The sequence below is a fragment of the Orycteropus afer genome, unplaced genomic scaffold, assembly GCF_000298275.1.
Source record: "Orycteropus afer afer isolate SDZICR_OR568_19922 unplaced genomic scaffold, OryAfe1.0 scaffold00216, whole genome shotgun sequence".
Taxonomy (NCBI): Eukaryota; Metazoa; Chordata; class Mammalia; order Tubulidentata; family Orycteropodidae; genus Orycteropus; species Orycteropus afer.
In genome coordinates, this window is record NW_006921803.1 from 5,417,402 (window position 1) to 5,430,166 (window position 12,765).

Consider the following 12,765-nt stretch of genomic DNA (forward strand, 5'->3'; position numbering starts at 1 on the left):
CTTACTCAGAGTTACCCAAAAACACTGCCTGAGACTGTGAAACAAGGATATATGCTAGGAGAAGTTGGCACACACACACAGGCTGTGGAAGGGTGAATGTTGGGTACCATCAACAGGAGTGAGGTCGAGACAGTCAAGGTGGAACACTGGGCATTTTCAGACACGGGGAAAAGAAGCCCACAAAAAGGGAAAGAGAGAATTATGGGGTTATTGCTTGATGGGTACAGGGTTTCTGTTTGGGATGATGAAAACATTTTGGAACTAGATAGTGGTAATGGTTGCAAAACACTGTGAATGTAATTAATGCCACCAAATTATATACTTAAAAAAAATGTTTCAAGTGGGAAATTTTAGGTTACCTATGTTTTACCACAATTGAAAAAAAAAAATAATGCTGGGAAAAAAAAGTCCAGAGAAAAGATTGACTGGTAGGTTGTTTCTTGAACTGAGACTCTTAAAAAGCTATTGATTAAAATTTTTCCTTTGAAGAAATGTGGAGTTACAAACAAGCTGAGAGAAAAGACTTGGCCCACTGCAGAAGCAAACACACCCACAAACGTTTGAGGTTTCAGACAAGCCTCGGCATGCAAAAACACGAGTCGATGTATTGGCAAAGCAGGGCAACAACTGCTCATAAGGAAAGTGATTCAGGGGAACTAATTCTACCTCACAGGCAGGCAGATATGTACAGTTTTTAAGAAAACCACAAACAAACTCACTGCTGTCAAGTCAATTCAGACTCATAGATAACTTACAGGACAGGGTAGAACTGCCCCACAGAGTTTCTAAGGCTGTAAATCTTTATGGAAATAGACTGTCACACCTTTCTCCTGTGAGCAGCTGGTGGGTTCAAACTGCTGACCCCATGGTTAGCAGCTCAGTGCTTAACCAGTGTGCCACTAGAGTTTCCACTGCTAGGAATTTACCCTATAGGTATTTAAAAACAAAAACAACCCTCCAGGTACTATGTATAACTAAAAATGTTAGGACCAGTATCTCTATACAAGCTCCCTTGTGCATGCATTTATCAAAGTCAAATACCAAGAGGAGGATTTACTGGGGCAATGGACATGCACATTTAAAATCCTGGCTCTGATATAGGTGGCAAGTAACAATCTCTTTGGACCTCAGTTTTCTGACCTGTAAAAGGGGATTTTAAGAGCTTAAAAGCAGCTATTAGTGTTATTACTAAGCAGCTTGGTTTCACTGCTCCAGGTTAACAAATCCTTTCTTCCAGCTTCATGACGCTCCACAAGATAGTTATTCAATCATTGCCTAAGGATGTTCACTCAGGAAACAATATGCACAGATCCTCGAATAAAGGTTTAAAAAATGCACCATGTGGTGCTTTTATTCTTAGGAAAGAAACTATAAAATGGGAAGGTTGGCCGGAAAGCCTGGCACATCTAACTGCTGAAAGAGAGGGCAAAGGAAGATGGTGAACTTGGCCTAGTTACGTCCATTTTCTCCGTAAAGGAGGTGCTTTTCTCGGTTAAGAGTGCAGGAGATGGGCAGCAGGCTGGCAAAGAAGAGCAAGGGTTTAAAATAGCTGCTGACAGGAATGACAGAAGGAGCTAAGCAAAGGCTTCTAGTGTCACCCTTTACCATAAAACTCCATTTCTACTCATGGCATCCATCTTCTGCCCAAGAGATAGGAAGAGACTGACTACATACTTGAGTTGAGAGCACACCCAACCCCTGGGGCCAGTCCTTTACAGGGGAAGACAGAAGAACCTAGAAGCAAGGATGGCCAGACTTTTGCTTACTTTGGACATGTCAGCAGGAATGCTCAATAGCTAAAAAAAAAATGGCACCACGTTGGTAAAGTAGAGGGTCAGTGAAAACGAGAAACCCTCAATGAGATGGATTAATGTACCAGACTCAACCATGGGCTCAAACACACAACGATCCCGAGGACAGTGCAGGACCAGGCAGCACTTTATTCTGTTCTACATGAGGTGGCCATGACTCAATGGCAGCTAACAAAACAAAGCCCTTCTAACTATGACATCATGGGGAAGGCCCAGGCAGGCCTCTATCTTTGGGAAGGAGAGAAAAACAGACATAATCCCCATCCCACTGTTTACAGCGGGACCTTCCTGGTGAGTATGTATGTATCTCCAAAACTCTTAGGAATTAATCCAACACCCTGATTTTGCAGATAAGACCACCAAGTGACAAAGGAATGTGAGGCAGAGCAAGGAAGAAAAGTTGGATTTCTTCCTTTCTAAGCTGGGTTGTCTTCTGCTGTATCCTTCAAGTACTACCTAGCCAGGGCCTCAGGCACAGCAGGTCAACATGTTGCCACACTGTACAGAAAACACTTGGCCAGGCACTAGGAATTACATCCTGCCCCCCCCCCCTTTAAACTTTAAAGGAATATTTATTTTGTTGTGTAAAAAACATCCTTATTTACAGAATGTCCCTAAATAGGGGCCAGAATTAATTTTTTATATTTTTCATTTTTATTTTTAAAATTATGGCACAAATCACGAAGCAACACTTCAATTAGTAAATAAAGAAAAAATCAGAAAGAGAATCACTTTCAACCACCATAAAACCAAAACCAAACCAGTTGCTGTGGGGATGACTCTGACTTTTGGTGACCATGTCTGTGTCAGACCAGAACTGTGACACTCCACAGAGTTTTCAACGGCTGCTTTGTCAAAAGTAGACTGCCAGTCCTTTCCTCCAGAGTGCCTCTGGGTGAACTCAAAATCTCCAATCTTTCAGTTAGCAGTAAACACATTAATGCTGGCATCAACCAGAGACTCCTTCATCTACCGTATTTCCTTCCTATTTTTCCAAATATAATCCAAGAGAAGGGCATTACATATGGGCAGCATTCTGAAGCTCAGCTTAGACTGTCATAACCAAAAAAACCAAACACACTGCCGTTGAGTCGGATCCAACTCATAGTGACCCCTCCTTGGTTTTCTAAGGCAGTATCACTACGGAAGTAGATTGCCCAACCTTCTTTCTGAGGAGTGGCTGGTGACTTTGAACTGCCAGCCTTCTGGTTAGCAGTCAAATGCCTTAGGCACTACGCCACCAGAGATTGTCACAGACTGAAATTAAATGGGAAAATCCGCAAATCCAAGTTCTCTCAGATAAAAAGGAATAATCTCTAGAAAACCTTTTCCTTTGGCATCTCTGTTGTTATTACTGGCAACAGGGGCCACTATTAAATAGGAGGAACCCTGGTGTCACAGCAGTTAAGTGCTCAACTACTAATCAAAACATTAGTGGTTCAAAACTATCAGCTACTCTATGGGAAAAAGATATGGCAGTCTACTTGTATAAAGATTTACAGCCTTGGAACCCTATTCTGTCCTATAGGGTCATAAATTGACCCAATGGCAATGGGTTTGGGAACCCTGGTGGTGCAATGGTTTAAGTGCTTGGCTGCTAATGGAAAGGCTGGAGGTCTGAACCCACCAGCCACTTGTCGGGAGAAAAACATGGCAGTGTGCTTCTGTAAAGAAGCAGACTATGGGCAAGTTCCACTTGGTCTTATTAGGTCAATCTAAGAGTCAGAATCCAATAGAGAGCAAAAGGTTTTTTTGTCATAGTTAAGTAAGATTGCCTGGGTAATGCGAACAGTTAATGAAATTGGCCGCTAACCAAAAGGTTGGAAGTCTGAGTCTACTCAGAGGCATTCAGGAAGGCCTGGCAATCTAGTCACTGAAGACCCCATGGAGTTGCCATAAGTCAGGATGGATTTGACGGCAAATTGGTAATTGAAAACAGAAAGAAATCTTATCTGTTTCTTTACTGAGCAGGTTTGCTAGGCTTACCCTGAGATGTTACTAAGAGTGACAGGAGTTTAATAGGTCCTACTGCCTGCATTTAAAAACAAAACAAAATAAAAAAAACCTAAATAATGTTGCTATCTTTTCTACCCAGTTTAAAGATCTAGTTGTTTCTTTTAATGCTTGCATACTATGGTGAACTGAATTCCTTTTGGGGATAATAATGAGGATTAATGGTGAGTAAAGAGAGGTCATGTACAGAAATTTCTGGAGTCCCTTACCCATGTGCCTTGTGTGGCACAGTTAATAATTTGGGGTGAAAGAAAGGTCATACCACTAGTCCTCCCACATAGACAAATGTGTGTTAAGTATCTAGCAGCGATGAGATAGGAAATGGAGGGCCTATATACCAGGAAGAAAACAGGAAGAGACAACAAAATGCCTCATGCTTTAAAAAAAAACACAGCTAGTAGGGAAGCAGTATCGCTTCACTCGAGTGTAATAAAAAAACCTCACCAGAATCTACAATTCCTCTTATGTAAAGATGGAAGAACAAGGGGATAGGGAAACTAATTACTGGAAATGAACAATCCAGAACAAAGTTAATGAGAATTTGACACACTGAGAAAACTGTAACCAATGCCACTGAACAATTTGTGTAGTAATTATTAAATGAACTAATTTGTTGTAAATTTTCCCTGAAAACTCAGTATTAAAAAACAATCTCACTAGAAGCCTCTTTTTGCACCACTTTATAATGTACCTTTAAAAGCAAACGCAGTCATGCTTCTAAACTTCTCCATGTCATGTCTCAGAATTTGGTTAGGCTGATGGGGTGCCCCTGCCAAGTCAGACAGGAGATGGCACAGTAAGTACCCGGCTTCATAAAATACCAACCCCAGATCCTCCTGGGCTCATAGGAGAGAGAGGCATCCTTACATGTGTGAAAGAACAGGTACCACAGTGGGAAAGGTAGAATCCACCAGCAAGTGAGAGACAGGCAGCTCTTTCAACTGCTCTCTGAACAGTAGCAAAACAGACAAAATGGAGGGTGAGAGGATGCCAGGGTGAAAGTACATATAAAACTAACCTAGAAAACCTTACCAGAACCTGAGAGTGGCTGGGCTTTCAGAGTGCTGTGCCTGTTGCACGTGGCAAAGCCAGATTCTGGGTAGGGGAATCTACTTTGACTCTTTATGAGGTCTCTCTGTCTCCCTCACTCACCAGTATCTTCCCACAGGGGACCCAATGAGAGCCAAATGCACCCTGCATGTATAGGAGAAAAATCAGTCAGTTGCTGTCAAGTTGAGTTGCCTTTGACTCATAGCAACTGCATTGTGTGTCACAATAGAATTGTGCTCCACAGGTTTTTCAATGGCTGATATTTTGGCAGTAGACTGCCAGGCCTTTCTTCCAAGACACCTAGGGGTGGATTTGAACTGCCAGCCTTTTGGTTTGCAGCTGAGCACTTAACTGTTTGTGCCAACCAAGGTCTCTGCGTGCACAGGAGAGGAACGCTCCAATTATTAATTACACAGAATATATCACATGAGGATTTTTTTTAAAGTATAAATAGCATCACAACTTTCTTAGAAGAAAATATCATGTAAACAAATTCTTTCTCCAGTTCAAATGGACTACTTAATGACTGCCAGAAAGTGGAACAAGTTCCGTGTTTTACCTCAAACTGTCAAATGACCTGTGGCTTGGGCCAAGGTAAAAGAAATGGATTAATCAAACACCATATAGCAGGAGGTGTCCTGCAACATCAACAAAAACAAATAATACCTACAGTGGCCCAGCTTCCTACAAGTTCTCATACTCTAGGCAGGAAATAAGGATATGGCAGAAATCCCAATTTTAATTTCTGATTAGTAAAGAATATCACACATGGAACCCTGGACTGAGGGCAGAGAAAAGTCAGGAAGCTTTGTCACCATGCAATGCAAAGGCAACACACCCTTCTGGTATGCAACTTCCACACCAAGATACATCTTGTGCTCCACTACTGCCCTAACCACAAAGAAAAGATGATTGTTTTTACTTTAAATGTCAGCCAAGTCATTTCCTTTGCATGTTTGAGAAACAGACATAACACTGACTACACCCCCCCCCCAAATACTTGGAACCACCACAGGCCTCCCCACCTGGTCTCTTGTCCTGCTGTCTCAAGGTCAGTGGTACACGGTTCCCCTCTCTCACAAGGGGACAGGCTTTAAGACATTTCATAGCTGGAATGTGGCATGAGAAAAAGAAGGATGCTCAAAAAAAAATGACCTTCTTTTTGAACCTCAGAGTTTTGGGGATTATAGGTGATTTTAACTAGAGAAAAGAAAGTAGTAAAGTTTCTGATGGCGGGGGGAGGAGAAAGTTAACAAATGGTAGTTGGTGTCTTTAACATCTGACCTCATTTTCTTAAAGAGCTTCTGACCTCCCAGATTCCTTCAAGGCCATATTTCAATTTTAGATTAGAAATTTAGTGTTTTTATTTTATTTTTTTTTAAAGAAAACTATGAAAATCAGAGCCACCTGTCACACTTAAGTAACCATGAGCTCTCAGAAACACACAGCATGCCTGACATAATAGGTTGGTATTTCTCCCCTCAGGTGGGCACTGAAGGTAGAGAGAGTTCTGCCATCTAGAAAAGAGGAGCCATTAAAACACTGTCTAGACTCTGAAAACCACTTTGTTGTTGTTGTTGTTATGTGCCGTCGAGTCACATAACCACTTTAGGACAAGGATATTTTCTCTACGATAATGTGCCGACAAAGCTATAGCAATAGGTCAATGAGTGTGTTTCCAGATCAGCCCTCAGCAATGCAAGGCAAAGGAGACTGACACCATAGAATTCAACTGCTGACTTGGAAGAGGGTAGGCGAAGTGAATTGTCCAAGGCCATAGAGAAGCAAATGCAACCTCCTAATGCAGTGTCCCTGCACCCTGTGATTCTATGACTTTGTGAAACTTTTAACTCTGTCACACCAGCTGGGGTTGTGGGTACAGCCGAGGGAACCTCAGGCTCACAGAAGTCTCTAACTCTCAGTTCACCATTCAGTGACCAATGACGGCACCAAGTGGTGGTGTCAGGAATCTGCCCCAATAGAGCAGTGTTTAAATTCCTAGGAATGGCCCACGATTACCTTGACCATAAAATGTGCTATCAGTATACACATGGAGGATATTAACCGTAAGGGCAAATAGTCCTGGTTTGTTCTCCTACGAGCCCTTCAAACACACCCATAGTGAATCATATACGTGCCCAAGCCTGATGAACTGGAAACCACATGCTCACCAGAGGCAGTGTCATTCAGAATGTGCCATCCAATAGAAAGACAACACGAGCCACAGATGAAATATAAAATTTTCTCGCAGAGACATTAAAAAAGTGAAAAGAAACAGGTAAAATTAGCTTTAATATCTTACTTAACCTAATGTATCCAAAGTACCGTAGCTGCAATATGTCATCAAAATAAAAATTATTGAGATTTCTTTCTTTTTTTTAGGAACTTACTAGGTACTTTCCACCATCTGCCCATCAGTTTGCTGTACTGTAGTGGCCTGTGTGTTGCTACTAAGCTGGAAGATATGCCATTGGCACTTCCAGTATCAGTCGAGTCATTCATGGGTAGGCAGGTTTCAGCCAAAGCTCCAGGTTAAGATGACTAGGAAGAAATACCTTGTTCAAAAATGAACTAATGAAAACCTTTTGGACCACAGCAAAATACTGACCAATATGGTGCTGGAAGATGAGGCCCCAGGCTGGAAGGCACTACACAGCAACCGCAACAGTGGACTCAAATATGCCAATGATCAAGACGGAGCACGAAGGGCAACGTTTAGTTCTGTGGTACAGGGAGTAGCCATGAGTTGAAGCTGACTTCATAGCCACTAACAAGTGTGTATTTTATAATTAAATGATATCCCTTATGGGTCCTCCTCTTAACAGATCTTTTCCCTTGTTACCAAGTGATGTTAACTAACCAACATGCCCCCACACAGCAACAGCACTATTTACTATGCATGTAACACGTGCTAGATCCCACAAAAGGCACTTACTAGGGGACTCTGAACCTTTGTTCGGCCAGAGGCAGATTGTTGTTGTTATGTGCCATTGAGTCAGACCCGACTCATAGCGACCCCTCCTTGGGTTTCTGAGGCGGTATCACTACCGAAGTAGATTGCCCCATCTTCCTTCCGAGCAGTGGCTGGTGGGTTTGAACCGCCAGCCTTCTGGTTAGCAGTCAGATGCCTTAGGCACTATGCTACCAGAGCTCCTACAGAGGCAGATTATACATTACCGAAAACAGATACCAAAAGATTAAGTGCCAAGAAGAGAGGGGAGCCAGATCCAAGGCCGATGTGGGTTCTCTGCCTATCTCCATCTTTCTGACTTGACTGCTTCCTTGAAGGAACCAGTATATGAACTGGCTGTATTTATGACATGGGAGAAAAGATCTGGGAAATGCTGCAATATGCACTTACAGAGTTTAAGAAACAAATTCATCCCAGGCTTAGTACCCAATTCAGACTTTTCTTTCCAGACTCATACATAATACTATACAAAAGATGGATCATCCTGGACATGCAGTTTTGCATTCTGCTTTTGAAAACAATCATACAATCATTTTAAATCATTAATTTCTACATAGATGGACTTAGAAGGCTATAGAGATTCCAAGCAAAATATCCTCTAAACACAAATCTCAGTCTGCCTCTCTGCCAATAATCATGTCCATTCAATCATTCAAAAATACTCAGGCCACTCTCACTGAGGCACTGCTCTGGGTGCTGGGGGCTAGAGTGGTAAATGGGACAGGTAAGTCTTTGCCTTCATATAGCTTAGCTTCTGGAGAGGAAGCTGGATAATAATTAAGAAAACAAATCATAGGAAGTCAAGCACTAACCCACGACAGGAAGGAAGGGCAGACACATACAATGACTTTAGTCCATCTTCTATTACTTGTTAGACTCAACCACATGAAAGTGTCAATACTCGACCATTTAAGACCCACAAAATGGGCAATTTCATATGATCCCACCTAATGCAGTTTATTTTATTTATCCTACCTAATGCCATCAAGAAACAAGAAGGCTTCCAATGGACCAGAAATTATAATGAACTCTTGAAAGGCAGAAGATACAGAGAACTAGATTCAATCAATCACTCTTGGGACCTCTGAGTGCTAGGAGAGCCTCTAAGGGTATAACAAGCTCAGAGATGACCGCTATGAGGAGGTGGGCTGAATGTCAACCACAACTGGAGTCCTCGAGTAGTCTACACCTGGTGGCACCCCACCCCTCAACCATGGGGCCAAGGAGCAGAGCAGAGGCCCCTATCTCATACCTAGGAGACTGCCACTTTCCTTTGTGATTTCTTCAACTACTTCAAAATGCAGAAAAGGCCCAGGAGTTTGGCAGTTTGTTACTGCTTAACTCTTTGGAAAAGGACTTGTTATTGTTGTTGTTATGTGCCACTGAGCCAAATCCGACTCATAGCGACCCTTCCTTGGGTTTCTGAGGCAGTATCACTATGGAAGTAGATTGCCCAACCTTCCTTCTGAGGAATGGCTGGTAGCAGTCAAGTGCCTTAGGCACTACGCTACCAGAGTTCCCATGGAAAAGGACTACTATATATTATTTGTGCAATCAAAAAATAAAAATAGTCCTGGCAGCTGACCAACTGATTGGTCTTAACATTATGAAAAGAAACAAACAGATGTTTCATGCCTCCTGAGAGGACGTTGAAGTATTCTTGTCTGGAAATCAAGCCCAGTTCTGATCAAGCCCCCAGAGCTACCTACCAGTTTACAGGAATACAGGGGACACAAGACAACACTAAATGACACTTAGAGTTGCAATCACTTAGGGATATTTAGGTCCCTAGAAATGCAGAACGAGGGGAGGCTCTGCAGGACAAAAAAAAAAAAAAAAGGGAAAAAGAGGGAGTATAAACTGCTGACCAAAACGCTGACTAGGCCCATGTGTGTATGAGTGGACTCCATCTGGATCTTTATTTGACCAAACCAACTGTGAAAAAACAAGTTTGTATGACATTAGAGAAAAGGAGATCACTTCCCAGATATCTGATATTAAACAAATATTAATTAATGTGTGTTTTCAATGGGCTTTATCTTTCAGAGTTACACACTGCAGTGGTTAATTGATAATTGTCAAAGCTGGGAATTAGGAACTTGTGAGTTCATGCTATTATTCTATGTTGGATTTGTTTAAAAATCTTCACAATAAAAAGCTTAAAAGCACTCTGGGGCCCCACCCTCCCCTCTGTCCTAGGTTCCCACAGATCAACCTGGGATGGTGTCTTGGGTCTCCAGTGTTGCTGTAACAGACATACCATGAGTAGATGGCTTTAGCAAACAGGAATTTATGCTCTTACAGTTAGGAAGCTATAAGTCCAGATTCAGAGTGCCAGCTCTAGGGCTGGGGAAAGGCCCCTTGACCTTAGGCTTTAGCTTTGCCTTTTATTCCAGGTCCACTAAAGTCAGAGGTGTCTCATAACTCAGGCAGCTGCTGGCTGCTGAACCCAAGGTCAGCAAGATGGGCACAGTCCCAAGATCAACAGGCACTCGGCACACCAATGGGTCAAGTCCGGGAACAATCCCAAGATTGGCAGGCAAGACGGCAGGCCGCTGATACGAAGCCTTGGCCAAATGCAGAACCCAAATATTCCAAAAAGCTAGAAACCTTTCACAAAACTTCTCCTTACATAATGGAAGCAGACCACACCCAGAAGGCTACTTAGCTGCTCACAGCAGATTCCACCATGGAGGTGATTACAATCTCATCATGGGGAATAACTACATCCAGCTGCCCAGCCATGCAAAACCACAGATTGTTCCCATTTGTGGTAGTTAAGGTTGTGCGTCAACTTTTACCAGTTGCTGTTGAGTCAACTCCAACTCTCGGTGACTTCATACATGTACGAGTAGAACTATGCTCCATGGGGTTTGCAATGGCTGACTTTTTGGAAGTACATCTCCAGGCCTTGCTTCCAAGGAGCCTCTGGGTGAACTTGAACCTCCAATTTCTCAGTTAGCAGCCAAATGTGTTAACCATTTGGACTACCCAGGGAATCTTACAAGAGCCCAAAGTGTGTACAGTGCTTGCCCACCTGTCAATGAACTGATCGACAATGACAATATCCCCAGGCTGAATCTCCTCCTTCAAGGAGCCGCAAGCTGTGGTCACTATGATATGTGTACAGCCCTCTTCCTTCAGAGCCCAGATGTTCGCCTGGTAGTTGACTTTCGAAGGCATGATGGTGTGCTGCCTCCCATGCCTATGGGAAGGAGAAAAGAAGAGGTAATGAGTGTGCCAACCCAAACCCAACCTGCCGCCATCAAGTTAACTGTGACTCACAGTGACCTTGCAGGACAGGGTAGAACTGCCCCAAAGGGTTTCTAAGGCTGCAAATCTTTATGGAAGCAGATTGCCATATCTTCTCCTATGAAGCAGCTGGTGGGTTTAATCATCAGCCTTTGGTTAGCAGCTGAGCACTTAACCACTGCACCACCAGGGCTCCTGAGAAGTGCTCAGGGCATTTAAAGACTTAGGAAACTAACTGACAGCCAAAGGTGGGGGTGCATGAACGCCTTGAAAGGATATGCATCATTCTGAGGCTGGTCTCCAAAACATGAGATTTTTTAAAAGAAATAAAAAAAATGAGAAGTGCCTAAGAACCACTGCATTAGAGGGTCAAACATTTCATGACTCAACATGTTTCAGTTCAGTTTGCAGGAATATAAAACACTCACCATGGGTCACATCACCAACTGTTTTCTCCCACCAAACCCAAAACCCTTGCTGTCAAGTTGATTCTGAGTCACAGTGACCCAATAGGACAGAGTAGAACTGCCCCACAGGGTTTCCAGACTGTGATCTTTATAGAAGCAACATCGTCCCATGGAGCAACTGGTGGGTTTCAACTGCCAACCTTTTGGTTAGCAGCCAAGCATTTTAACCACCATGCCACCAGGCCTCCTTTGTTTTTTTCTACAGTCTGGAAAAATTAAATGATTCTCCAGCAATGACCACAGACCAAATAAGGTTTCCTGAAATCTATTCCATGTGACCATCTAAAATTAATTTAGTTTTATTGGATTCAGAGGAGCCCCTTACATTTAAAAAATGTAGAGTAGCAGACAGATGCCAGGGTGGCCCCATGTTGACACTTGATACAACCCCTTCCTCTTGAGGTGGAACTGAGACTTCCCTCCAACCAATGGTGGCCCTTCCATGACTGGGCTCCACTTGGCAGCAAGCACTCTCCTGCTGGTCTTGAAGAAGACTGCTGTTACAATGTAAACTGCCTATGGAGAGGGCAACATGGCAGGAAGTGTGGGTGGCCTCTAGGAGCTGAGGGCCTCAGGCCTACAATGGCAAGGAACTAAATTCTGCCAAGAACAACATGCACTTGGCAGAGCACCCCAAGCTCCAGATGCACACTGTGCAGCCTTTTGAGCCCTGAGCAGAGAACCTAGAAAAGCCATGCCCGGACTCCTGACCCACAGAAACCGTGAGTAATGCATGTGTCATGTGTATTGTTTCATACAGCCAACTTTCTGATCATTTGTTATGCAGCAATAGAAAACTAATGCATGTAGTTTTGTTCATTTATAACCATGTGATAATTTTTTTTTTAAAAGGAAAATTACCTAAATTTGGGATGCATTTTTTAATTGATGGAAACAAAGATTGGGACAAGCAATTAAAGAGAATAAACTAGAGCAAGGGTTTCAATGAAAGAACCCTGAAAAACAAACAAACAAACAAAAAAAAAAACAACCCACTGCTATTGAGTCAATTCCAACTCATAGTGACCCTGAAGAACAGAGCAGAACTGCCCCATAGCATTTCTAAGGCTGTAAATCTTTAAAAAAGCAGACTGCCTCATCTTACTACTGCAGAAAGGTTGGTGGTTTCTAACTGCCAACTTTTTGGTTAGCAGCTGAATGCTTTAACCACCATGCCAAAACAGCTCCTAGGAAGAACCCC

General features: G+C 42.9%; 1 protein-coding gene across 1 annotated transcript in view; it reads right to left on the reverse strand.

Moving 5' to 3' along the window:
• The window catches only part of LOC103203417 (methylthioadenosine phosphorylase), a 50,543-nt gene that overhangs the window by 19,093 nt on the left and 18,685 nt on the right, over window positions 1-12,765 (reverse strand). The window contains 3 exon segments of the mRNA XM_042781998.1: window positions 5,875-5,934; window positions 5,936-5,983; window positions 10,883-11,050. Coding sequence (XP_042637932.1) covers window positions 5,875-5,934; window positions 5,936-5,983; window positions 10,883-11,050 — 276 coding nt within the window.